Source organism: Pristis pectinata, chromosome 11 (genome assembly GCF_009764475.1).
Source record: "Pristis pectinata isolate sPriPec2 chromosome 11, sPriPec2.1.pri, whole genome shotgun sequence".
NCBI lineage: Eukaryota > Metazoa > Chordata > Chondrichthyes > Rhinopristiformes > Pristidae > Pristis > Pristis pectinata.
Window position 1 is genome coordinate 42,902,596 of NC_067415.1, and position 24,593 is coordinate 42,927,188.

At 40.6% G+C, this 24,593-nt stretch overlaps 1 protein-coding gene across 3 annotated transcripts in view; it reads right to left on the reverse strand.

The window, feature by feature from the left end:
• The window catches only part of ccdc90b (coiled-coil domain containing 90B), a 54,174-nt gene that overhangs the window by 22,551 nt on the left and 7,030 nt on the right, over positions 1-24,593 (reverse strand). The window contains exons 4-9 of one of the 3 annotated variants that reach the window (XM_052026053.1): positions 23,838-23,939; positions 18,671-18,712; positions 18,504-18,575; positions 15,964-16,017; positions 13,169-13,283; positions 2,611-3,953 (exon numbers count right to left, since the gene is read on the reverse strand). In XM_052026053.1, the coding sequence (XP_051882013.1) occupies positions 3,895-3,953; positions 13,169-13,283; positions 15,964-16,017; positions 18,504-18,575; positions 18,671-18,712; positions 23,838-23,939 (444 nt within the window). In that variant the 3' untranslated portion in view covers positions 2,611-3,894. Of the gene's footprint in view, positions 1-2,610; positions 3,954-13,168; positions 13,284-15,963; positions 16,018-18,503; positions 18,576-18,670; positions 18,713-23,837; positions 23,940-24,593 lie in introns of those variants that run through there. The other 2 variants (XM_052026052.1, XM_052026054.1) reach the window with 2 other exon arrangements.

The following is a 24,593-nucleotide window of genomic DNA, read 5'->3' on the forward strand; positions in this document are numbered from 1 at the left end:
CAAACTACTGAATATATCTGAACTTGTTCATTTCTGTTTACCTGATATAGCATAGACATACTTTCCACACAAACGTTGGTCCTGTCAAATCACAGGTAAGTTTACAAATAAAATACTACAGCAGCCTTAAATCTGAAATAAAAAAACAGAAAAAGGTGGAAATGCTCAGCAAATCAGGCAGCATCTGAGGAGAGAGAAACAGTTATCATTTCTGATTGAGGATGCTGAGGGGAAAGCCTATTGACTTGAAATGTAAAATCCATTTCTCTCTCCACAGATGCCATTTACTCACAGAGTACTTCCACCATTTTCAATTCTTGAAAACTCAAATTCTTTCAATTCTTGTAAGATTTCTACAATCATCAAGTTTACACGTTGGTTAAAAGAGACCACCAAGTATGCATGTGGCTGCTCCATTTAACTAACTCAAACAATACAGCTTGCCACACAGGAACAGGGTAAACTTCATGCCAGTAGATCATTAGGATGATCCATTTACCTGGCCTTGGTCTCCAGGTCAGGGTGGATGTGATTTATGGGTTGCATGTAATGCAAGCCTGGCCCACAGCTAGCCTGAAATGAGCAGTGATAGGCCCTACATACAATTAACAAGTGGCAGGGAAAATTAAGTTAGTCCTGAAATAAAATCCACTCATATACTGAAATACTCAAATGACGACATTAATTCATTCTCAACACTGGTGCCCCACAAGGCTGCATCCTCAGCCCCCTACTCTACTCCCTATACACTCACGACTGTGTGACCAGATTCTAACTCCATCTACAAGTTTGCAGATGCTACCACCGTAATGGGCCGTATCTCAAATAACAATGAGTCAGAGTACAGGAAGGAGATAGAGAGCTTAGTGACATGGTATCACGACAACAACCTTTCCCTCAATGGCAGCAAAACAAAAGAGCTGGTCATTGACTTCAGGAAAGGGGTCAGTGTACATGCACCTGTCTACATCAATGGTGCTGAGGTCGAGAGGGTTGAGAGCTTCAAGTTCCTAGGAGTGAACATCACCAAAAAGTCTATCCTGGTCCAACCACGTAGATGCCACAGCCAAGAAAGCTCACCAGCACCTCTACTTCATCAGGGGGCTAAGGGAATTTGGCATGTCCCTGTTGACACTCACCAACTTTTATCAATACACCATAGAAAGCATCCTATCTGGATGCATCACGGCTTGGTACGGCAACTGCTCTGCCCAAGACCGCAAGAAACTGCAGAGATTTGTGGACACAACTCAGGACATCACCGAAACCAGCCTCCCCTCCATGTCTATACTTCTCACTCCCTCAGCAAAGCAGCCAGCATAATCAAAGACCCCACCCACCCAGGACATTCTCTTTTCTCCCCTCTCCCATCAGGCAGAAGATACAAAAGACTGAAAACACATACCACAGGGTCAAGCACAGCTTCTATCATGCTGTTATAAGACTATTGAATGGTCCCCAGTACAGTAAGATGGACTCTTAACTTCAATCTACCTCATTATGGCCTTGCACCTTATTGTCTGCCTGCACTGCACTTTCTCTGTAACTGTAACATTTTATTCTGCATTGTTATTGTTTTCACCTTGTACTACCTCAATTCACTGTGTAATGAATTGATCTGTACAAAGGGTATGCAAGACACATTTTTCACTGTACCTCAGTACAAGTGACAATAAAAAACAATTTAATTTTATTGCAAAACTATGTAGTAAACCTACTGATGCAGAGCCACCTGGTGGCCAGACAGTGGAACTGTAATGCAATTCACAATGGGGTGTGCCAGCGGTAGCCAAAAGTCGCAGCACTGAAAATCCTATCACTGCACTGTAAGTGCAATAGATATCAAAGTTAATTGAATGGAAAAATGTCACAGAGATAACATATGGGTTTTCAAAGGCCATTTGTTGAGGGAAGGGTGGGGAGTCTGCATGAGATTAGTCACACACTGAGCATTACAGAATATAAATCTATATTTGTACAATGTTTTTGAATTTGGCTGCAGCACTAATGCTGATAAACTAGGATTGAATAATGTAGCAAATGTGTTATGCCAGGGAACCAATATTACTCAAAGTGGAAAACTGAAACTATAATCATGTGTTTATATCCCCAAGACATAGTGAAAGGGAATGAGGGCCTTGAGTGCCTGCTTTACAGCCAATATCCATAAGGATACTGCCATGAACTAATTCTCATCATGAGAGTTTATGTGCTGAGATTGAATCTACTTCCCTCTATAAATGTTAGAGTACATAAATGCTCTCCAGTTTATAATAATAAATGTATAACTGGGCAAAAAGGTAACTTCATTAAAAATCTACACACCAGCAAATTTGAGAAAATTCCTGATGGATATTTGTTCTTGAATGGTGTAGAGTGCAAATTTTAGACCAATTTAAAAGAAATTTTTCTGAAACACTTAAAGGAACAAGATTAGTTTCTTACACTATCTTTGGGAATAAAACAAAATCCCAGGACAGAAAGCATCAAGAACAATGGGACACAGGTATGGAGGCACGATTAATGCTAGTTGTTAGAGGTTCTGTACCAACAAGGATACAGGGAGATCTTGTAGAGCAGAAATTTGTTTGATGCTGATCTGTGATAACTAATGTTCATTATCCTGAGCTCTTTGGTCCTCAAGAACAATTTGACTGAAGCTGTCTGCCATTGGTCCTTGGTGAATAGAAATAAATTACACAAAACAAATTCAGCTTCATTATGATCCTTGAAACAATTTAATGAGTAAAGTTCAAACAGGCAAGTAGAAAATACAGAAATGCAAAAGTAAGCATTCACATATTCTGCTACTTAATTGTAACATAAAAGAGGTGATTTTACTGAAATGTGCACTTGCACATCTTTTAGAAAAGAGCCTAATTAACATAAATTTATCAGTTCCTGCTTAGGGATGTCCACATGCTCCAGGTAACTTATTTTAGCTGGGGAATCTCATTTACAGGTCACGGATTCTGCATTTAATGCGCTATCTCCACATTAATAGAGGCAGTGGCAAACCTTGAAATTACTGCCTACAATCCCTTCCTTTAATTCTTCCCCAGTTTTTGGTTTTCCTGCCATTTAATATTTGAAACATGTTCAAAAGCAGCATTTATCCTTGGTGTTAAAAAGTGATATGACTGAAATAATTATTCCAGAAAATGTTATTTACCGTGACGGTTTCTCCACAACAAAGTACTTATTCAGAAACTGACTTTGTTCCAAACTGTCAATTTTTGCCAATTCTCTGAAGAGTAGTTTAATTGCTGCCATTTCTCAAGTGTAATAGAAATCCATTTAATAAACAAATGCCTTGTAGCAAGATAACTGGCTGTTTGTTTCCACCCATATTGTAGTTGTTTCCATGGTTACCTGGCAACTGTTGCTACATACCAGCCTGTCAGTTCTTGCTATTTTGCAGTACTTATCGAAACAAAACAAAATGCAAAAACACTGCATTTCTAGCATCAGCATCACTGCTGTGTAAGATATATAGACAAAGACTAAGGTATCCAGCCTTAATACAACACCCAGTATGCTCAATGCATTTATAGCATTTCAAGCAGCTGCTAAAAAATGTAGTTTTGTGCCATGAGCCCACATGGGTCAGGCAACGTGTTACGAATATGCAAAAACTTCACACAGGACCTTTACAATCAACAGTGAGAGATTTGTATTCCGTCACTACACTGTTTTGAAATCTTCTGTAAGCATGATAAAAATGCACCATTAATAGTTCCCCAAACTACTGCAGCAGAACAATTATACTGCCAGCTAATTATCTCCCTCCAGGAAAAATCCTAATGTATTATTTGGAATTCTTCAGGATGATTGTGCAGGGGATCCATTTCAGGAGTTTCTTCCTAGTCATTGCTGAAGGTCATCTTTCATTTTCTATTTTTGCCACAAGCGATAAAATCCCAAGGCTATTGCTAGGCACGTGAAGACAGACGCTGAAAAAATAACAAAGGAGAAAACAACTCAATACATTTACATTTTTCTTTTAATTCCAAATCCTATTATTTCAGATGGATGGATGGATTAATCAAATGTGACTTAAAGAGACACAATTGGATGGGGTGAAAACATTGATAAACAAATCCACTAAAATTAAAGCGTTGTGGCGACTCACCGTCTAGTTGGGCGAACCGGCTCGGCAGTCGGGTCGCGCGGTGTCGGAGCGACGAGGCCCAAGATGGCGGCGGGCCTCGTCTTTCCGAGCGACGGGGAGAACCCGCGCGCGGGAAAGTCCTGATGACGTAGGACTTACGTCATTGCCGGTTTTTTTTGGGCGGGAGTTTTCTCCCTTAGAGGGCCCGCGCAAGGCGGGAAGATGAACCAGTTCTGTTTGGCAACCCTCCGAGTAGAGTCTTTTTTTATTCCGCGGTAGCAACCGCCACATTGGTGACCCCGACGGTCCAAATGGCTTTTGGACCCGCGAAATGGACGACAGCGCAGCAGCCAATGCAGTGGCCCTCAAGCTGCCCACCTTTTGGACACTTCGGCCCAGCGTCTGGTTTGACCAGGCCGAAGCGCAATTCCACCTCATGGCACGGTCAAGCCCCATCCTGCCAGCCCAAGGAACTACGGGACTGTAAGTTTGTTTTCGTTCGCAGGGGCACACCTCGGGCGCCATTGCAACGACCATATGAGGGACCGTTCCGAGTCATACGGAATAACGGATCCACTTTTATTTTGGACATTGGAGGCAGGGAACAGGTTTTCACGGCGGACCGCCTCAAACCGGCCCATTTGGATCTGCAACAGCCTGTCGAAGTTGCCACGCCGCGACGCAGAGGCCGCCCCCCTAAGCAGCAGCTGGCACAGCCCACGGACCTTGGGGACTGTCTCGCCGGTTCTGGGGGGGGTTGTGTGGCGACTCACCGTCTAGTCGGGCGAACCGGCTCGGCAGTCGGGTCGCGAGGTGTCGGAGCGACGAGGCCCAAGATGGTGGCGGGCCTCGTCTTTCCGAGCGACGGGGAGAACCCGCGCACGGGAAAGTCCTGATGACGTAGGACTTACGTCATTGCCGGTTTTTTTGGGCGGGAGTTTTCTCCCTTAAAGGGCCCGCGCAAGGCGGGAAGATAAACCAGTTCTGTTTGGCAACCCTCCGAGTAGAGTCTTTTGTTATTCCGCGGTAGCAACCGCCACAGCGTATTGTATTTTGCTGTCTTGGCATTGACAGATACTTGTTTTTGAAATATGAAGCTGGAATGGTCCAGTACAGTTTAAAGAATAAGACAGTAGGCACATCTTCTGGAGGGGCAATGCAGAAGAGGAACATTTGTCTTCAAGAATGAGCTAGTCCGGCATCTCAGCGACTTGCCCTGCGGAACTAGTGATTGCCTTGCAACCCTCTGGCTCAGTCTAATCTACACATTACAGTCATCAGAGCATATGCCTCAACCCGAGACAAAGCCAAGCTATTTCATCTTAAATATCCTGGTCTATATCCCAAAGGATCCTCCTGGGCAACTTCATCAGCAAGGTGGGAAGGGATGCCCTCTGGTAAGGTGTAATTAGCAAGGAAGGAGTAGGAGGACCAACTGCAATGGGGGCTTCTCCTGACAAAATGCTTGGGGCACAGCCTCGTCATAACTAACACCCTATTTTGTCAGAGGGACATGCACTAGACCCATGGCAACACCCCAGGCACCAGCTCCGGCACCTGCCTGATTATCTCATTGTCCATCCAGGGAACCACAGAGATATTCACAACACCCATGGCAGGCAACCATGAACACTGGACCATCCACCACCTAATTTTCTCCATCCATCTAGCTCCAATAGTGTCTCACGAACACCCTGCTGCTGGAAGAAACCCTTCAATGACCCCCTCAACTGCAACAGTGTCATCAATGTGAGAAACCTCTTTGAACCAACCTTGTTGCCACTCTTGAACAATGAGTTCATAAAACCATATCCCAGTTCTCAAATAACAAGGTGTCAGGAATAGATAGTATCCATGCTGAAATCCTAAACTTGGCGGTCAAGAGTTTTACTCACAAATTCACCCTCATTCAGGGAAGAGGAAGATATTCCAGAATATTCCTTATCAATATCCTAATTGTGACCATATTTAAGGAAGGAGACAAGTTGACTGTGGTAACTGCAGTGGAGTCTCTGTTTCTGCCACAGAGAAAGTCTTTGCCAGGAAGTCTCAACTACTGGCCAAAAAACTGCTGTCCGAATCACAGCGTGGATGCTGTCCATCCAGAGGCACAGTGTCACTGTGTGACAACTCCAAGAATAACGCAGGGAGCAGCACCAGCCACTATACGTGGCCTTTCTTTATCTCACTGTCGTTGACTCCATCAGTGAGGAGAGACCACCCTCAAGTTTAGTTACCCGTACAAAACTTGCTTCCATTTCGCACTTGCCCCACAATAGCATACAAACCATGATAGTAACCAATGGATCTACAACAGAATCGTTCCTAGTGAAGACTGGTTTTAAACAAGAATATGCCATTACCCAACACTTCATCAATTTTGGAGACAAAAGGTACTGCAGTTGCTGGAATCTGGAGCAACAAACAACCTGCTGGAAGAACTCAGCAGGTTGAGCAGCACCTGTGGGAGGAAAGGAATTGTCTATGTTTTGGGTCGAAACCCTGCATCAGAACCCAGCAGGTCGGATGCTGCATGACCCACTGAACAACTCCAGCAGATTGTTTGTTGCTCGAGATTCCAACATCTGCAGTCTCTTGTCTCCAACTTGCTAGAGGAACAAGCATCAAGCATCATGCTGAATTCACTGCAACAATGCATCTCACTTCCAACAAACTTACTGTGGGAGTGCAGCTCACCTTAAGAACTAATCAGAACCTACTGTGATTTCATTTTACAACCAAGGTTAACCAAAAGTCAGTAGTTGAACTAAAATATGCAGATATTGCTTGTGTTTGAGCACGTTCAGAGGCCAAGCTCCAAGCCCTCGTTGAATATTTTACTGAAACTTGCACTCAATGCCTGAAGATATAGGCAGGCACAGTAGTGTAGTGGTTAGCGTAACGCTATTACAGCGCCAGCGACCCAGGTTCAATTCCGGCTGCTATCTTTAAGGAGCTTGTATGTTCTCCCTGTGATTGCGTGGGTTTCCTCCGGGTGCTCCGGTTTCCTCCCACATTCCAAAGACGTATGGGTTAGGAATTGTGGCCATGCTATGTTGGCGCTGGAAGCTTGGCGACACTTGTGGGCTGCTCCCAGAATATTCTACGCAAAGGTGCATTTCACTGTGTTTCGATATACATGTGACTAATAAAGAAATCTTATAAATCTTATAACTTCTGTTAGCTGGTTGTAAAGACCTTGGAAAAAGTGAGCTCAAGGAGTCCCAATCGAGTTCTTAATCACCAGTAGCTTACAGTACAAAACTGCCCTTTTATCCAGCAGTGCACAATCCTTTTTAATGGGGAGGGGTCAGATTAGAAATCTGCATCATTTGTGGGGCCAGTCATGCAATTGCAGAAGTCCCAAGCTTCCTACAGGTCCTTGCTGCTGTCATTTGATTACTCATGGACACTGGATCCTATCTGCCAGCTGGTCAATCTGTTTACTGATCCTGGGCCAGGTTAGATCTGCCACAGGCTCTGTGACTCCATTCATTTCAATGGAGAAGAAAGGCTGCCAGAGAAGAGACAAGTTTTGGGTCATATGCATTTTTAAATTGAGCTACCTCAAATTGTTAAATTAAGTAAAATTAAATTAAAATATATTTTAATGTTTTAAAAGCTGGCTTATTTTGTTTGTTCATCCATCTGATGCTGACCACAACAGTAAAATGTTCCCATTTGCACGCCAAGCTATCCCAACATCACTTTGTTTTAACACTTGGTGTTCAAAGCCAATACATGCGAAACTAAAATATGAATTTTGTCTCTACACATTTTATAAAAGTTTGGAAGTGCATAGGCAAACCCAAGAAGGAAGGGTCCCAACCTGATAAAACGATAAAAAAAACACTACGATGCTAGAGGAACTCAGCAGGCCAGGCAGCATCTGTAGAGAAAATTTAGCCCACATGCATTGGAAGAAGTTGAATTTTATGTATAATGGATGTGGGCTACTGACAAGTGAAAACCGGTAGCATTGAAGTGTATTCAAATTTCCTCCACTTAATTGATATGCTGTCTTATTATACCGATTTGAATGAATTCATGTTTCCACCATTTGAGAACTCAGCCTTTGGTCAATCTATTTCACTCCATGTGTTACCAAGAAATGGCTGAGCACACAGGATACAGCAAAGGTTATAAGCCCCAAAAACACGATGATGCTGGAGGAACTCAGCAGGCCAGGCAGAATCCGTAGAGAAAAGCAGGCGGTCAATGCTTCAGGTCAGGACCCTTCTTCAGGACTGAAGATAGGAAAAGGGAGCCTAATATACAATGGCATGCAAAAGTTTGGGCACCCCTGGTCAAAATTTCTGTTAATGTGAATAGCTCAGCAAGTAAAAGATGACCTGATTTCCAAAAGGCATAAAGTTAAAGATGACACATTTCTTTAATATTTTAAGCAAGATTACTTTTTTTATTTCCATCTTTTACAGTTTCAAAATAACAAAAAAGGAAAAGGGCCCGAAGCAAAAGTTTGGGCATCCTGCATGGTCAGTACTTAGTAACACCCCCTTTGGCAAGTATCACAGCTTGTAAACGCTTTCTGAAGCCAGCTAAGAGTCTTTCAATTCTTGTTTGGGGGATTTTCGCCCATTCTTCCTTGCAAAAGGCTTCTAGTTCTGTGAGATTCTTGGGCTGTCTTGCATGCACTGCTCTTTTGCGGTCTATCCACAGATTTTCGATGAGGTTTAGGTCAGGGGACTATGAGGGCCATGGCAAGACCTTCAGCTTGTGCCTCTTGAGGTAGTCCATTGTGGATTTTGAGGTGTGTTTAGCATCATTATCCTGTTGTAGAAGCCATCCTCTTTTCATCTTCAGCTTTTTTTTTTACAGACAGTGTGATGTTTGCTTCCAGAATTTGCTGGTATTTAATTGAATTCATTCTTCCCTCTACCAGTGAAACGTTCCCCGTGCCACTGGCTGCAACACAAGCCCAAAGCATGATCGATCCACCCCCGTACTTAACAGTTGGAGAGGTGTTCTTTTCATGAAATTCTGCACCCTTTTTTCTCCAAACTTTCCTGCGTACTCACCACAAAATTCAGCGTCAGAAGTCTGCAAAGGAACATCTAAACAAGCCTGATGCATTTCGGAAACAAGTCCTGTGGACTGATAAAGTTAAAATACAACTTTTTGGCCGCAATGAGCAAAGGTATGTTTGGAGAAAAAAGGGTGCAGAATTTCATGAAAAGAACACCTCTCCAACTGTTAAGTACGGGGGTGGATCAATTATACTTTGGACTTGTGTTGCAGCCAGTGGCACGGGGAATATTTCACTGGTGGAGTGTAAAGAATGAATTCAATTAAATACCAGCAAATTCTGGAAGCAAACATCACACAGTATGTAAAACAGCTGAAGATGAAAAGAGGATGGCTTCTACAACAGGATAACGATGCTAAACACACCTCAAAATCCACAACAGACTACCTCAAGAGGAACAAGCTGAAGGTTTTGCCACAGCCCTCACAGTCCCCAGACCTAAACATCATCGAAAATCTGCGGATAGACCTCAAAAGAGCAGTGCATACAAGACAGCCGAAGAATCTCTCAGAACTAGAAGCCTTTTGCAAGGCAGAATGGGCGGAACTCCCCCAAACAAGAATTGAAAGACTCTTAGCTGGCTACAGAAAGTGTTTACAAGCTGTGATACTTGTTAAAGGGGGCGTTACTAAGTACTGACCATGCAGGGTGGCCAAACTTTTGCTTCGGGCCCTTTTCCTTTTTTGTTATTTTGAAACTGTAAAAGATGGGAATAAAAAGTAATCTTGCTTAAAATATTAAAGAAATGTGTCATTTTTAACTTCATGCCTTTTGGAAATCAGGTCATCTGTTACTCGTTGAGCTATTCACAGTAACAGAAATTTTGACCAGGGTGCCCAAAGTTTTGCATCCCACTGTATAGGAGGGAAAAGCTGAGTGTAAGAGGGTGAACGTAAGAGGGGAGGCAGGGTGGGCACAAGGTGGTGATAGGTAGATGCAGGGTCCTGACCCGAACTCTGTTTATCCCTCCTATATATTGGACTTCCCCTTTTCCTATCTTCAGTCCTGAAGAAGGGTCCTGACCCGAAATGCTGACCGCCTGCTTTTCTCCACGGATGCTGCCTCACCTGCTGAGTTCCTTCAGCATTGTAGTGTTTTTCATTTAGATTCCAGCATCTATAGTCCTTTGTTTCCCTGATAAAATGATAGACCAGGTTGTCAAAACACCGAATATAAACATTTTCTATATTAAAGACAAATATTGCAGTACAAAGGCTGCTGAGAATAGAAATTGGACAAACACCAAAATGACCTACATATCGTGCAAGCGTGGCCAAAATTATACCATAGTATAAGATTTGAACCAGTTTTCCCTTTAAAATAAAAAGACAGAAGAGACTGCAGATGCTGGAATCTGGAGCGTAAAACAAACTGCTGGAGGAACTCAGTGGGTTAGGCAGCATCTGTGGAGGGAAATGGACACTCGACATTTTAGGCCGAGACCCTTTATCCGGACTGGTGCCTGACCTGCTGAGTTCTTCCAGCAATTTGTTTTTTGCCCCTTAAAAATAGAATGTTCTAGCTGATTAGGAGCCCTGGAGCATAAACAGAACAGATGAAGGGTGAAGCTCCTAATTCCCTCCTCAGGACACTTGTGGTTCAGTTGGAAGTTTCTGCAATGTTTGGATCAATTTGAATGAAAAGGATAAATAGGCAATCTAGGGCTAAAAGCGATCATTCTGGTTTTGGGAAAAATGTATTATTTGCCTGCCACTTAATCATTTAACTCAACAACTTCAAACCACTACATAACATCTAGCACTGATAATTATCACAATCAAAACCATTTGCTTCTGATTTCTAAATGAAGTTATTGTTGCCAGAGAAAAATGTTCCATTGCAATGTTAATCACAGAAGAAAAACACTGACACATTATAATAATGATTTATTTCAGTGATATGGTTTCCCTGTAAATAGCCAACAAGATTAAAAGAAAATTTCTATTCCTTATAGACTGCAATGTATTTGCTGAGCAACAAGAGAATTGCAGATACCTGCTATTTTGTTTCAAAAGATTCAATAACTGCTTTTAATTTCTTACTATAGAGGCTTAAGGTGACAATTGAAAATGGTAAATATCATTGGAACGAATGAGGGAAACATTCTTGTAGATAAGGGCCAAAGATTACCAGAGTCTTTGTCATAATTCATTGTGGAAAGAGAAAGATAAAGAAGTGTTAAATTCACTTTCATCATAAACAAGAAAATGGAGAAGATTAAATAATGGATTCCAAGTAGAAAAGTGAAAAAACCTGATAAAATATTCTAGAAATATAATCTTTATAGTCTAGAAGAAGTGGGAGTGGGGCATGTGGTGCCAGTGGTGACCTTTCACAAACATATAAATTATTCAATAGTACAATAAAGATAAATACAACTTACTGTTTTGAAGGAACCAGGAAAATACAGCCAATGGACATAAGCGTTCATGAAAATCAACCCGAAACACCTTTACTCCAAAGTGATCAGTATATGGAATAATCATAATGTATGACAATGTGGATGGCATTATTGTTATTTATAAAAACAATTAGCTGCCTCAATGGCACAACTGTAGTGGCCCAAGCTCTGCACTGGCCAAATGTCTTCCCTTTTGCTGACTTTATGTTTGATCAAGTGCTACAGCTGAAGGACAAAAAATATATATTCTTTATACACATAATACCACATGGAATTGGATATTTCCTGCTCTGATATTGCAGTCAACATACAACATTAATTCTTCTTCTCACCATCCTGTCCTGCACCCACCCCTTCCACCCAGGACATATTCACAGGAGCAGATGGGAGACTGCAACCTTATGCAGCCTCAACTATTAATATTTTGGGATGAGTTGTCAGAAAATGTGAGCTCTGGTCCTCGAGTAAATTTGACTTATCTGCTTGAGAAATAAAGGATTGCAGATGCTGGAATCTAGATGAAAAAAACAACAGGTTCTGAAGAAGGGTCCTGACCTGAAACATTGACCATCTGCTTTTCTCCACGGATGCTGCCTGGCCTCCTGAGTTCCTCCAGCATCTTGTTGTTTTTTCTACTTATTTGCTTGACATTTATTTAGAAACAATTGCAGCCCTAAACCCTGGATTTGCATTCTGTAATTTATTTTTAGAGTTGCCAGAGATGTGGTATTTTTTCCCCAGTTACATTATTCCCAAGGACTAAATAAAAGCACTTCTAAGCCTCTGAATATTAATTAGCACATACCTATAGGAACTTAGTGTATAAAACCTTTCTTTGTCCTCAATGCAGAGTCCACCAAACAGATCCACCAATCAAATGGATCAGCCAGAAATGTTTGAAAGGACATATAAATGTTCTTGGCAAATGTGATGCATAAACACCAACATATTTGGAAGAAATACTATTACAGTTAAACATAAAGGACTCATAATTAAGTATTTTTACACACATTTAATTCTGGTTCCTTGCAATTCATCTGCAAATTTATCAATTTATATTGGAATTCATATGCATTAAAAATAATCAGATGACACCCACAAAATCTAAATAGTTTTTAATGTGCCACATCACTTCAAATAACTTATTTAGTTGCAAAATATTTATGAGGACTTTGAAGAATAGTTAGAGACAAAGTTTGTGCTTTCTTAGCCGTACGATGCAGTATTTAGGCTTTCCTGACTCTGCTGTTTCATACTGAATTAAAAGCCTGAATGTACCAGCCAGCAAGAAATATGTAAAAAAATCACTGACAAAAGGTTTTCAGTAGACTGATGCCAGATTAGTTTGTTTAAAAATGAGGATTGCACAAAGGTTATACCTCTGCATGCCAAATGCCATCAAACTCTCAAAACTAGCCACACAACACTGACCTGTTTTCACTCTTCGCCAAAACATTACAATTAAATCAAACATAGCACTGTGTTAAGTGTGACCTTATACAGATTGTACACTGACCTTTCACCCTCTTCTTTGTCCTTCCCCCACATGAAACACAAGAGGATAGGGATCATCTTAAGTTCGTACATTCAACCATTTCCATGATCCTACCTGCAAGATATCTCATTGTTTCCAGTTTAAGAGATTCCAACATGGTCTTAAGTGAAGCCACATCTGTGTCAATTTTTTTGTTCGTTTCTGTTATGGCACGGTCAGTGTCTGAATTCTGTGAAAAAACACCATAAATCAACCTACATACAGCAATACTATTGGATTCAAAGGAGATTACTTCCCATGCTCCTTGAGGTGGAGTAGGTAACAGTAAGCAACCATCAGTAAAACCAATTATTTGGTCATTATCTGCATCGCCATTAGTAGAGGCTTATGTGACTAAACGGGCAATTGCATTTCCTATATTACAACAGTGATTATACTAAAAGAGTAATCAGGATCTGATGCAAGTTGTTTTCCCAAATGCCATTCAATACTATTTGCATTATCAATAGCTGCATGAAAATGCAATTTTAGCCCCAGAAAAATGACACAGCACAGGCCCTGTATAAAGACCTTCTTTCAAAGCTTCCCAGACAATCTGTACAATATAAATCTATTGACAGTATGACAAATATTGACGAGGCTGTAAATTTTTCTGAATTTTTTCAATTCTGTCACCATTTGGTGTGCCATCACATAAGCTTGAACTAAAAGAAAGAGCTCCAAGAATTTTGATCCACCAATACTATGCAACGGAACACGATTATCAATTCAGATTACTACCATTTGTAATTGAGGGTACAATAATGTCTGGTGTTGCTGTTGGGGAGAATGTCTTTATTCCGCCTGATTCCAATTATCCTGTCTGATCTACCTCTTCCATTCAAGCAGCTTCAGTTCCCTGTTCAACTCAGTTTTGCTATGAGCAGTAACAAGGTGCAAGGACAATCACTAAAGGTTGTTAGCCTTAATCTCAAAACTCAACAGTATATGTTGGCTACTCCAGAGATGAAGATAGAAATAATCTATACATTTTTACACTGGATTAAAAAAGAAACAAATATAGTACATTCTCAAGTGCTTCAACATTGAAATCAAGTACATTTAGACATTGTGCATATGTGCATACCTACTTAAAGAGAACTATATTAAATTTAATTTTTTATATACATATTTATTTTCAGTGTGTATATTTTAGTGGTAACTTTAATTAAGTTACAAAATTTAAACTCAATTACATTATTGGAATATATACTCAAGATAGATTTAATTTCATTGACAAGGAGTGTTATAAAAATCCGAATGCATTCTTTTTTCTACATTCAAGGGATATGGGCTTCACGGGCTGAGCTAGCATTTAGTTGCCCATCTCTAAATACCTTCTTGGACCGCTGCAGTTCTTGAGGTGTGGGTATACTCACAGTGCTGTTAGGGAGAGAGTTCCAGGATTTCAACCCAGCAACGGTGAAAGGAACAGTGATTTATTTCCAAGTCAGGATAGTGTGTGGCTTGGAGGGCAACTTCCAGGTGGTGATGTTCCCATGCTTTTGCTGCCCTTGTCCTTCTGGCTGGTAGAGGTCATGGAAGGTGCTGTCTAAGGAGTCTTGGTGAGTTACTGCAGTGCATCCTGTGGATGGTACAAACTGCTGCTACCGTGCATCAGTGGAGGAGTGGTGAATGGTTGAGGATGGGGTGCCTATCAAGCTGGCTGCTATCCCCTGTATGGTGTCAAGCTTCTTGTTCTGTTGAAGTTGCATTCATCCAAGCAAGTGGAGAGTATACCATCACACTCCTAACTTCAGCCTTGTAGATGGTGGACAGGCTTTGAGGAGTTAGGTGAGTTACTCACTGCAGGATTCCCAGGCTCTGACCTCCTCTTGTTGCTACATTTTAAATGGCTACCCCAGTTCAGTTTCTGCTCAATGGTACATCTTCTCCTCCTGCTCCCCCCACCTTGCCCCACACCCCCCCCCCCCCCCCACTCCTCCACATCCCCCAAATATCAATACTGCAGTATTCAGTGACGGTAACACTACTGAATGTCGGGGGCTGATAGCTGGATTTTCTCTTGTTTTATATCATCACTGCTGTGTGCAACATGTAGAGAATAATGAATAACTAACAATGACCAATGGAATCAACAGTTGCAATCTTGGCTTTAATTCATAATTTTCATTTGAACCAAAGCCAACTGCCTGAATCAATCCCACCTTCTTCATATTACTAGCAGAACTCGTGTGGCATTGTAACTACCAAATCAAGATAATATGTTCCCTTAACCAATGCCATTTAAGGACTATGGGGAAGAAAGGGACGAAAAATAAATTAAAAGTGGGCAAACTCAATGGAACAAAAAACACTGGGTGCAGTAAGAAAAATGGAAAGAGATGAATAAATTAAATTGGAAGAATGGGAAAATAGTGAAAATTAACGATGTTTAAAATCAATATTTCACTATTTGAAGGTTTAAGATTGTACATTTCTCGGGCAAAATGAACTATTAATAATTACCTTACATTATAAAAGATTACGGTTTAACTCTTTTGCAAGTTTAATGAATAATCAATCCATAGATGTAGCATTTTCTGGACATTTACTCTATGAGAAGTACATTAGGGAGTGGAAAATACTTCGACAAAGTCCTTCAACCGATTGAATTGATTCATCATCTCTCGTTGGGTTCAGTCCTTTATAGTTTCCTGTTGATGGCTTTTCCCCACTTCTGTTTGTATGTTCCCCACCTGCTCTAATTTGCTGCATTTTTTTCTCTGCTAATTAACAAATTGCAATGAGGAAATATGCAATTTTATGGGAAGTGTTGGGCATATTCACACCAAAAAGTTATGAGAGATGTCCCCATTTCATAGTCACAAAAGTAACACTTTTCATGCAATATTCTTGAAAACACTTACCAGTTCAGTAAATTCATTTTTAGATGTCATTAACTGCTTCTCTTGCTCTCTAAACTAATGAAAAAGTAAATGATTATAGAAGTGAAATACTTGCACTTTTTGCCTCATTATGAAAAGCTTCATCAAGTTCATATTTGATCTTCCAACATCCATTAAACATATATCTGATACTGGGCTACGTGGTATAAATATTAACTGTCACATATTGTCTGACCAAAAAAATTGTTCACATTGTGTTGTTCTGCAGTATTCTGATCAATCAAACTATTGCCTGAAGAAAGCAGAAGTTTCTTTGGGATCACATGTATTTTGATTATAAGTAATAAGATTTGATTTTCTTAATATTCTCCTTTTTGATTTGTAAACACTTAACCCTCAGTTAATCCTTAATTCAGAGCTTGGACCTTGGCTAACATAATACCCTTGTTGCTATTATATTTTTGTGGAATTTAGAGTTACAATGATTTCCACTTAAAAATATTTTCACATTCGACATCCAAACCATTCATTTGTAGATGTGTAGAAATTTCAAAGGATAGTAAACCTCTGAAATTCTCTGCCCCTGAGGGTGGTGGAGACCGGATTCATTAGGTACATTTAAGGTAGAGTTCAATGAATATTTGGAAGAGTGAAAAATTGAGGATGATGGGGAATTGGCACAGAAGAGGAGTGGAGGCCATGATCATACTGTATAGGACAGGCTTGAGGGGCCTAATGGCCTAATCTTATTTTCTTGTGCTCTTGTGACAAGCAGCATCTGTGAGGAGAGAAACAGAATTAACACTGCAAGTCAATCATCTTTCGATAGAACTGGGAAAAGTTAGAAATCAAACATATTTAAATTGAAGAGAAGGGGTAGGTAGACGTGCAGAGGAGAAAGTGAATGCCTGCAATAGGATGGAAAGCAAGAGAGATTAAGCGACAGTGTGGTGGTGGTGCCAGCTGAGGGGGGATGGGGAGGGCCCGTCAATCACAGCTCATTGTCTGGAGAAGGTGAAAGCAGAAGGAGAATAGAAAATAAAACTGCTGGGACTGTGAGATTAAAATAAAACATTACACAGTTAGTGGGAATCTGAAATGAAAGAGAATGCGGCAGGTCAGGCAGCATCTGTGAAGAGAGTACAACTGAGTTAACAATGCGGACTGATGACCTGGCCATCAGAACTGGCCAGTTCTATTACAAACTGGAAAGGTTGGTTATTTAAAATTAGTGGATTGAGTTTGGAGTCTTGAGGGCTGTACTGTGTTCAGTCAGAGGATGAGATTCTGCTAGTCGAACTTACATTGGACTTTGTTGGGACAGCACATGTGACCAAAGACAGGAGAGATCAGAGTTAACAGCAGTCAGACACAGTGGTGCATCAGTTAATGTTGCTGCCTTACAGTTCCAGGGACCTGGTTTCATATGCTGATTTCGGGTGCTGCTTGTGTGAAGTTTGCATGTTGTCCCTGGGACCCCGTGGGTTTCTGCTGTGTGCTCTGTTTACCTCCCGCATCCCAAATATGTGCTGGTAGGTTAATGGGCTGCTGTAAAGTACCCTGTAGTGTAGGTAGGTGGCAAAAGAATCAAAAGGGTGTTGATAGTATGTGAGAGAGAATAAGTTGCAGGGAAATAGGAAGAGGAAGAATGGGACAGATGGGATTGCTGTGTTAGGATGCAATGGGATGAATAGCTACGTATATTTTTCCACAGAAGGCTGGGGAGACCAAGTTGCTGCATACATTTAAGGAGATAGATAGGTTTCTAGACGCAAAAAACATTGTGGTTTATGGGGAGAAAGAGAAATATGGCATTGAGGTACAGGATCATATTCAGTGATTGCACAGGCTCGAAGGACTGAATGCCTTACTCCTGCTCCTTTATGTTTCTGCTCCCATACATTTTTTTATATCTCCTGCAGTGATCAGCTGTGATTAACAAACCCCCTCTACCCCCTCTCAGCCAGTACCTCTTGCATCAGAGTCTCTACATCTCTGACATCACATACATTACCATCATTCTCTGCAGCTTGAAGCATTCTTGATTCCTCTGTTTACCTTGTTCTGATGAAAGGTTGTTGAGCTGTATTGCTGTTTCTCTTGCAACTGAATCTTTATTTTGGCTTAAAATCTCTGCTAAGAACTACCTTCTTTGGGTGCTGGGTTTTACCCCCATAGCCAAATGCACACATGAAGTTCCAAACTTATGACAGCTGATAACTGCTACATTTCCAGATGCTGGATTCCATATGTACTCTTGTGCTGGATTAGACCTGTTACGTTCAATGTCTTGATTCATTTTAATGGAGGGAAGACTGCGAGAGAGGGGCAAAGCTTACCTCCACTATCCTGCCTCCTTCCATACTTCCTCATCTGACACCTTCCTCTCCCTTTGGTCCAGTTATTGTCCCATCTCTCAACTCTGTTGAAACTCAATACCACACTTTCCCCATGTACAACATGGGAAAATGATCAGTTAAATTAAAAGGAACTTTTTAAATTATGACAGTGAATAAACATAAAATAGTTACAAGCCAGCATTAGTGTCAACGCTATATTACCGAGTCCATGATTCTGCTTTTCTCCAAGTTCATGTCCAGTTTTGTATCATTTCTGATTTTCTTAACTTCATCCTACAAAACCAACACTGAAATTAGCACTAGCCATCGAAACCAGAAAAATATGGTCTGCACTTGTAATAATTCAATGAGGTTATAGAGTAACTTACCATTAGCTGTTGTTTCACATGTTCCAATTCAATTTTTATTTTCTAATGAAAAAAAGAGAGAATTCCAATATTTTAAATAATCCTTCCTTGAAGAGTAATCAAAGCACATGTTTTAGTTAAATAATGGCACATATATCTTGTCGAGTAGGGGCCACTGCCTGCTAATCCCTCGGAATCTCAATCGGCAAACACTTGGCCAGATCTGGACTTGTTAGACGAGCGCAGCCTGGAGACAATTGGCAAGGTCCTGCATGGTGACAGAGTTTCATACAATGTAATCAGATCATGTGAGTGAGCTAGACAAAAGGAAATCCTTCGATAGGTGGCAAAGGCACACCCTCAGCTTTGAATCGTCAGAGTTATTACGTTCTTTAAATCCTTCTCATTGTCCTACATTCAAAATATTAATAATTTATCAAGTAACAGAAACATCTAAAAAAACAATTAAAACACAATGTAAAAAAAATCATAGACATTTAAGTAAAAAAAATCTTCCTTCCATACAGTTATAAAAGCTCGATTGAAATGACTGGGCTCTGGCATCAGTACCGGATCTCATAATGCAGGATCTATGAGCAGAATTCCTAGAGTAAGTGCTGGGAAATTCCATAAGGTTCATACTTGTACAAGTCTAGAATTCAATGGCAGAGCAAAGTGACAGATTTAGCAGCTGGAATCTATCAGCAAGTTTTGCCACAGAACTGCTGGTTAAACTCAGCAAAATTTCAACCTTTAAAAAAATTGGTATCATGGGGGTGAGTATTTGACCCAGCTGTAACAAAAGCAGGGACACAATTCTTTTAAATTAGTTAGTTAATTATATTGAAATTCCCCTGCTGCATTGCCACCATCTGCACTCACATTTCTGGATCATTAGTCCAGGCCTCTGGATTACTTGTTTGGTAACATGGCCTCTTTGCCACCACACCCATATTATGGAAAACTGGGACTTCATGTGATCAGAATACTGGCAGCTGAGTTTTGGATGAGCTCAAGTTTATGGAGAATGCAGGGACTGGCAAGGGAAAGGCCCGGAATAATCAAGTACAGAGGTAACAAAGGCAGGGCCCCATGATCTTTGAATTACAAAACCTGGACGACTGCACATGAAAGTAAAATTCATGTTAACGTAATATTATAAATGCAAATGGCATATTTATTTTGTAATTTATAGTAACTTTTATGTCTTTGCACTGTACTGCTGCCACAAAACAACAAATTTCACATCATACAAGTCAGTGATAATAAACCCGATTCTGATCCCCCATCACAGAGTCTCCAGCTGACTATCGTACTCAGAATTAAGGAAATGAGAGATAAAACACTACTCTTCCTATTCAGCAGTTCCTGGCTGCAGAATGACATAAATGTTGAAAGCTAAGTGTCCCCAAGTTCATCAGCAGCCTTTTACTTAAACTCTTAAGGCTCAACTGGGCAAAGGAAATCAAAAAAGCATTATTTTCTACACACACAAGACGATGACAGCAGTCACTCATGGTAGGATTCACAGAATGGTATAGGTTCGCATGGTAGTGTAGCAGTTAGCGTAACACTATTACAGCGCCAGTGACCCAGGTTCAATTCCAGCTGCTGTCTGTGAGGAGTTTGTACGTTTTCCCCGTGTCTGCGTGGGTTTCCTCTGGGTGCTCTGGTTTCCTCCCACATTCCAAAGACGTACGGGTTAGGAAGTTGTGGGCATGCTATGTTGGCACCAGAAGCGTGGCGACACTTGTGGGCTGCCCCTAGAATACTCTACACAAAAGATGCACATCACTGTGTGTTTCGATGTACATGTGACTAATAAAGATATCTTATCTTATCTAATATTCTGTGGCAGCCAGAGTTGGAAGCAAACAATTGTATTTTGCAGCAAATGAAGCCTACTTATAGATTGTATTCAAAAAGAATCTCTGCAAATTATAGCAGACTAGTAACAACTTCTCCCCAATAAATGTTCAGTTTAATGTTCAATAAATGTTCACTTCGCTAACAAAGAGTAAGAAGGGAATAGCAACCAAATGTGAATAGTATCCTTGCAGTCAATCCAGGTCACATACAGCTGTGGGATCCCAGGCATGATGGGATGCCTGTTGTTAATTATTTGACAGGTTTCGGCTCTTTTGTCAAACATTTCCACATCAGAGCTGAAAGAGCCAAATACAAATCATTAACAATGGAGTTGTCCAAAGGCCTCCGTTATGTATAGGAGTAATGGTATTGCTATTCCAACCAAAGACTGGCCTCTGAGAAACCCTCTACACATATATAAGATTTGACAATCTATTTACTGCCCTTGTTACAGAACTCAAACAGCTCTGAACAAAGTGACTTTGACTGTGGGAGTCTACTCCTCCTTGCCCTTGTCAATCTTTCTGCACCTTTGATGTAGCTGACCACACCATTTCCTCCTCTAATGTCTCACACTACCATCATCCAAGTGGACGGGCTTACATTCGTACTTATCCAGTCGTAGTGAGGTAGTCATCAGCTTCCCTTTCTGCTTTCACACTATTATCTCTGGTGACCCCAAGGATCTATCCTTGGCCTCTTTATCACCCTCATGCTGCCCCTCAGATGCACCATCTGAAAACACAATGTCAACTTCCACATGTAACCAGACGGCAGCCTATTTCACCACCACTCCATTCAACCCTACTGAAGTGTCAAACTGCTTGTACAACATGGCCGAGCAGAAATTCCCATCAACTAAATATTGACAAGGAGTAAAGCCATGGTTTAATTAAACTGACAGAGTTCATTCAATTCACTTCCCCAAGAAATATCCACTAAACCAAATTATGATAGAACTACCAATCACATGTTCAAATCAACATTGAGATCAGCTATTTCCTCTTTGAAAATGGATTTCATTCGTGTCTCAGCTAACCAGCTGCTAAAATGTTCCATTTGGTAGGGGAATGATTTCTTGGCAGCTTTTTTCTGTTCTGATGAAGGGGCCCTGATTTGAAACATTAACTCTGTTTCTCTCTCAATTGGTGCTGGCCAAGTGTTTCCAACATCTGCTTTTATTGCCAGCTAATACATTAATACTGATAAAGCGCTTTCTCACTATTTGAAGTATGATGGCCCCATCCAATCACACTGTTTAACAAGAAATTCACATCTGTAACCAAATGTATCTGGTCCAGGTACTGAATGGTTGACTTTGATCACAAACTGCAGTGACAAGTTAAAAATCAAAATCTGAAGATGTGGATTTCATTTAGCAAAGGCAGTTTTAATTAAAAAGTTAATAGGAAATTATGGAGGTCTGAACTAGTCATGAACAGTGGTCATATATAACTGTGTTTATATCCTGAAACCTTAGCATTCTCCAACATCGCAGCCATTAAATTGTAAAATTTAATCACTGACATCTGGACCACAACGTCGGCAATAATGTTCACTAATGGTAATGAGAAAATAATCAATTCATCTTTTTTTTAAAATTCAGTTTTGGAATGTCGTATTTATTGTCTATCCCTATTTGCCCTTGAACTAAGTGACTTGATATGTCATTTTATCGGGCAGTTAAAAGTCTGCGAGACTGGATTTACGTACAGACTATACTGGGGGAGATGGCAGATGGTCCTAATGACATTAATAAGTCAGAAGGACATTTGTGACGTTTGTTAAAGGATAAGTGATGGCAATAGGGGAACTGGGCAAAAGCAGCAACCAGGCTGCAGGAACCAAGGCCCCACCAATGAGCTGTCCTGATTGCTTTCGGACAGCTCATGCTTCTGCAATGATCAAAGACCATTTGTAACAGTTGAGGAAAAAAAAATTAGAAGCACATTCTGTTAACTAATTATAAACAAAATTTAAATTGAAAAATAAACAAAAGAAAAATCAATTAAACTTGCTTTTGAAATGAAGGTCAAGTGAATGGAGCTATGCCAGACACACTAGCAACTTAAAAAAGGCTCTGGATCCAGTGTAAAGGCTGGTTTGTGCTGCACTGTGCGCTGTAGATTTAGTTAGCATGTTCTCGCCAGTCCTTTGTTTAGAAGCCCATAGTGACAGGAAATGTCAAGTTTTTACTGATGGAAGAAACAAACAGTATTTATAAAATTCCAGCTAAATATATTAGAAGATTTATGCAAGTACATTGAGATTTTTGTTTAGCCATTAACGGCACTCCTTTGTGCTATAATTGGCACTTACTGTGTCGCAGGCCTGACCCCACTAAGAAAGAACTTGTATTGATGCACAGCTTTTTGAAACTGCAGGACCTTTAAAGTGCTTTACAGCTAATGAATTACTTCTGAAGTGTAGTCATTGTAAAATAGGAAACAAAGCTAGGAATCTGTTCACATCAAGGATTGACAGACAGCAATATGGAAACAACCAAATAATCTTCTTTAGTGGTGATAGTCAAGAACAAATACTGTTCAAGTCATTGGGGAGAATTCCTACACTCTTTCAAACACTGCTATTAGATCTTTTACATTGATCTGAAAGCACCATAGTTTAACTCTACCTCCAACAGTGCAGTGCTCTCTGCAAAGAACTGTCAACCTAGATTACATGTCTGGAGTGGGGCTTTAGCTAACCCACTTTCCACAAGTGACAGGGTGGAGAGAGGTTGGGGGAAGCAATTATCATTAAGCAATAGTTTCCACCAGGAATAGGGTTGAGAATACTGTCCCAAGGTGAAATGCTACCCCAATTGATCGGTAATACCACAATACACAAGCAGACACAGAACAGTCCTTTTCCTGATAAGAGCCAAACCAAGTGCAGAGATTCGATGGGACAATTAACCATCTTTCTCCTCTTAAAAAATGTGCAGTCACAAAGGAGAAGCACATACAAATGATGTCAAGGACTGCCTTGAAACACTGAAAGAGGCCAATTCCATAATCTAGGAGTTGACTCTCTGTGTACATAACAGAAGTAGTTTCATGGTCAGGCAGAGAAGGTGGTGAACATGATATAGTTTTTCAATTTTCTTCCACCCTTTCCTCCTGCCACTGAGACTTTTTTTTTAAAAACTGACCACCAATAGAACATGGGGGCTGTGGTTCTGTATCAAGAGCTAATGCCAGCAGTGGAATGGTGCAGTATGATGCAAAGAGAGGCAAGCCTTTCCAAACCCTGGTTTTAATTCATTCAGTGTTTAATCCCTACAGTACTAGTGATACAGTGCTGTTTGAAGTCATACCTCATTTTCCATCCTCAGACTTGAAAATTCACTTTTCTCCAGAATAACCATATCCTTTCTTATTGAGTCTAAATGGGCCATGATTTGATGCAGCATTATTTCCTGAAAGAAAGAAATATTCCAAACAAATGTTCACTTCTGTAGACTGAGAGATGAATGAACTGGTAAGTTTCACATTCTGCTTTGGCTGTACCTGTCATCTCCACCAATGTTAAAAGATCTCATTTCCCCCTCACCATTCGACACATCCAATCATTGGGAGATCCCAATGGTCTGGCATTTGGCTCATCAGATGTTTGTGATTTGCACTCTCAGGGGCCCCGGTTCCCATGCTCCTTTGCACTTGCCAGGGCCACAGTTCCTGTGCTCTCTTTAAATTCAGCTGGTTCTATTGGCTGCCCTTCCTTGAAACTTAACTGGCTGTGTTTCCTGCACTCCCTTTAAACATATCGCATTCACTGAAATGTTACTGTGAACTTAAAGTGTTAGGTTGATGTTAAATGAATTAAAAGTGTATTGGAGTATTGACAAAATAATATCTGATTGTCCAGAAAATCTGCCAGCCCAGCACCACTAAAGTCCCGAGAGTATCAAATTAAGAAAGTTTGACTGTATACAAGTGTTCCATAATAGAATACAGTTATACAAAGTTAAAGGAATGGCCCTCAGTACTTTGACAGTATTCCTATTAATATAGTACTAAGAAAAATAAAGCTTAATGGTCTGCAATGGGAAACACTTGTGATATCTGGGTCA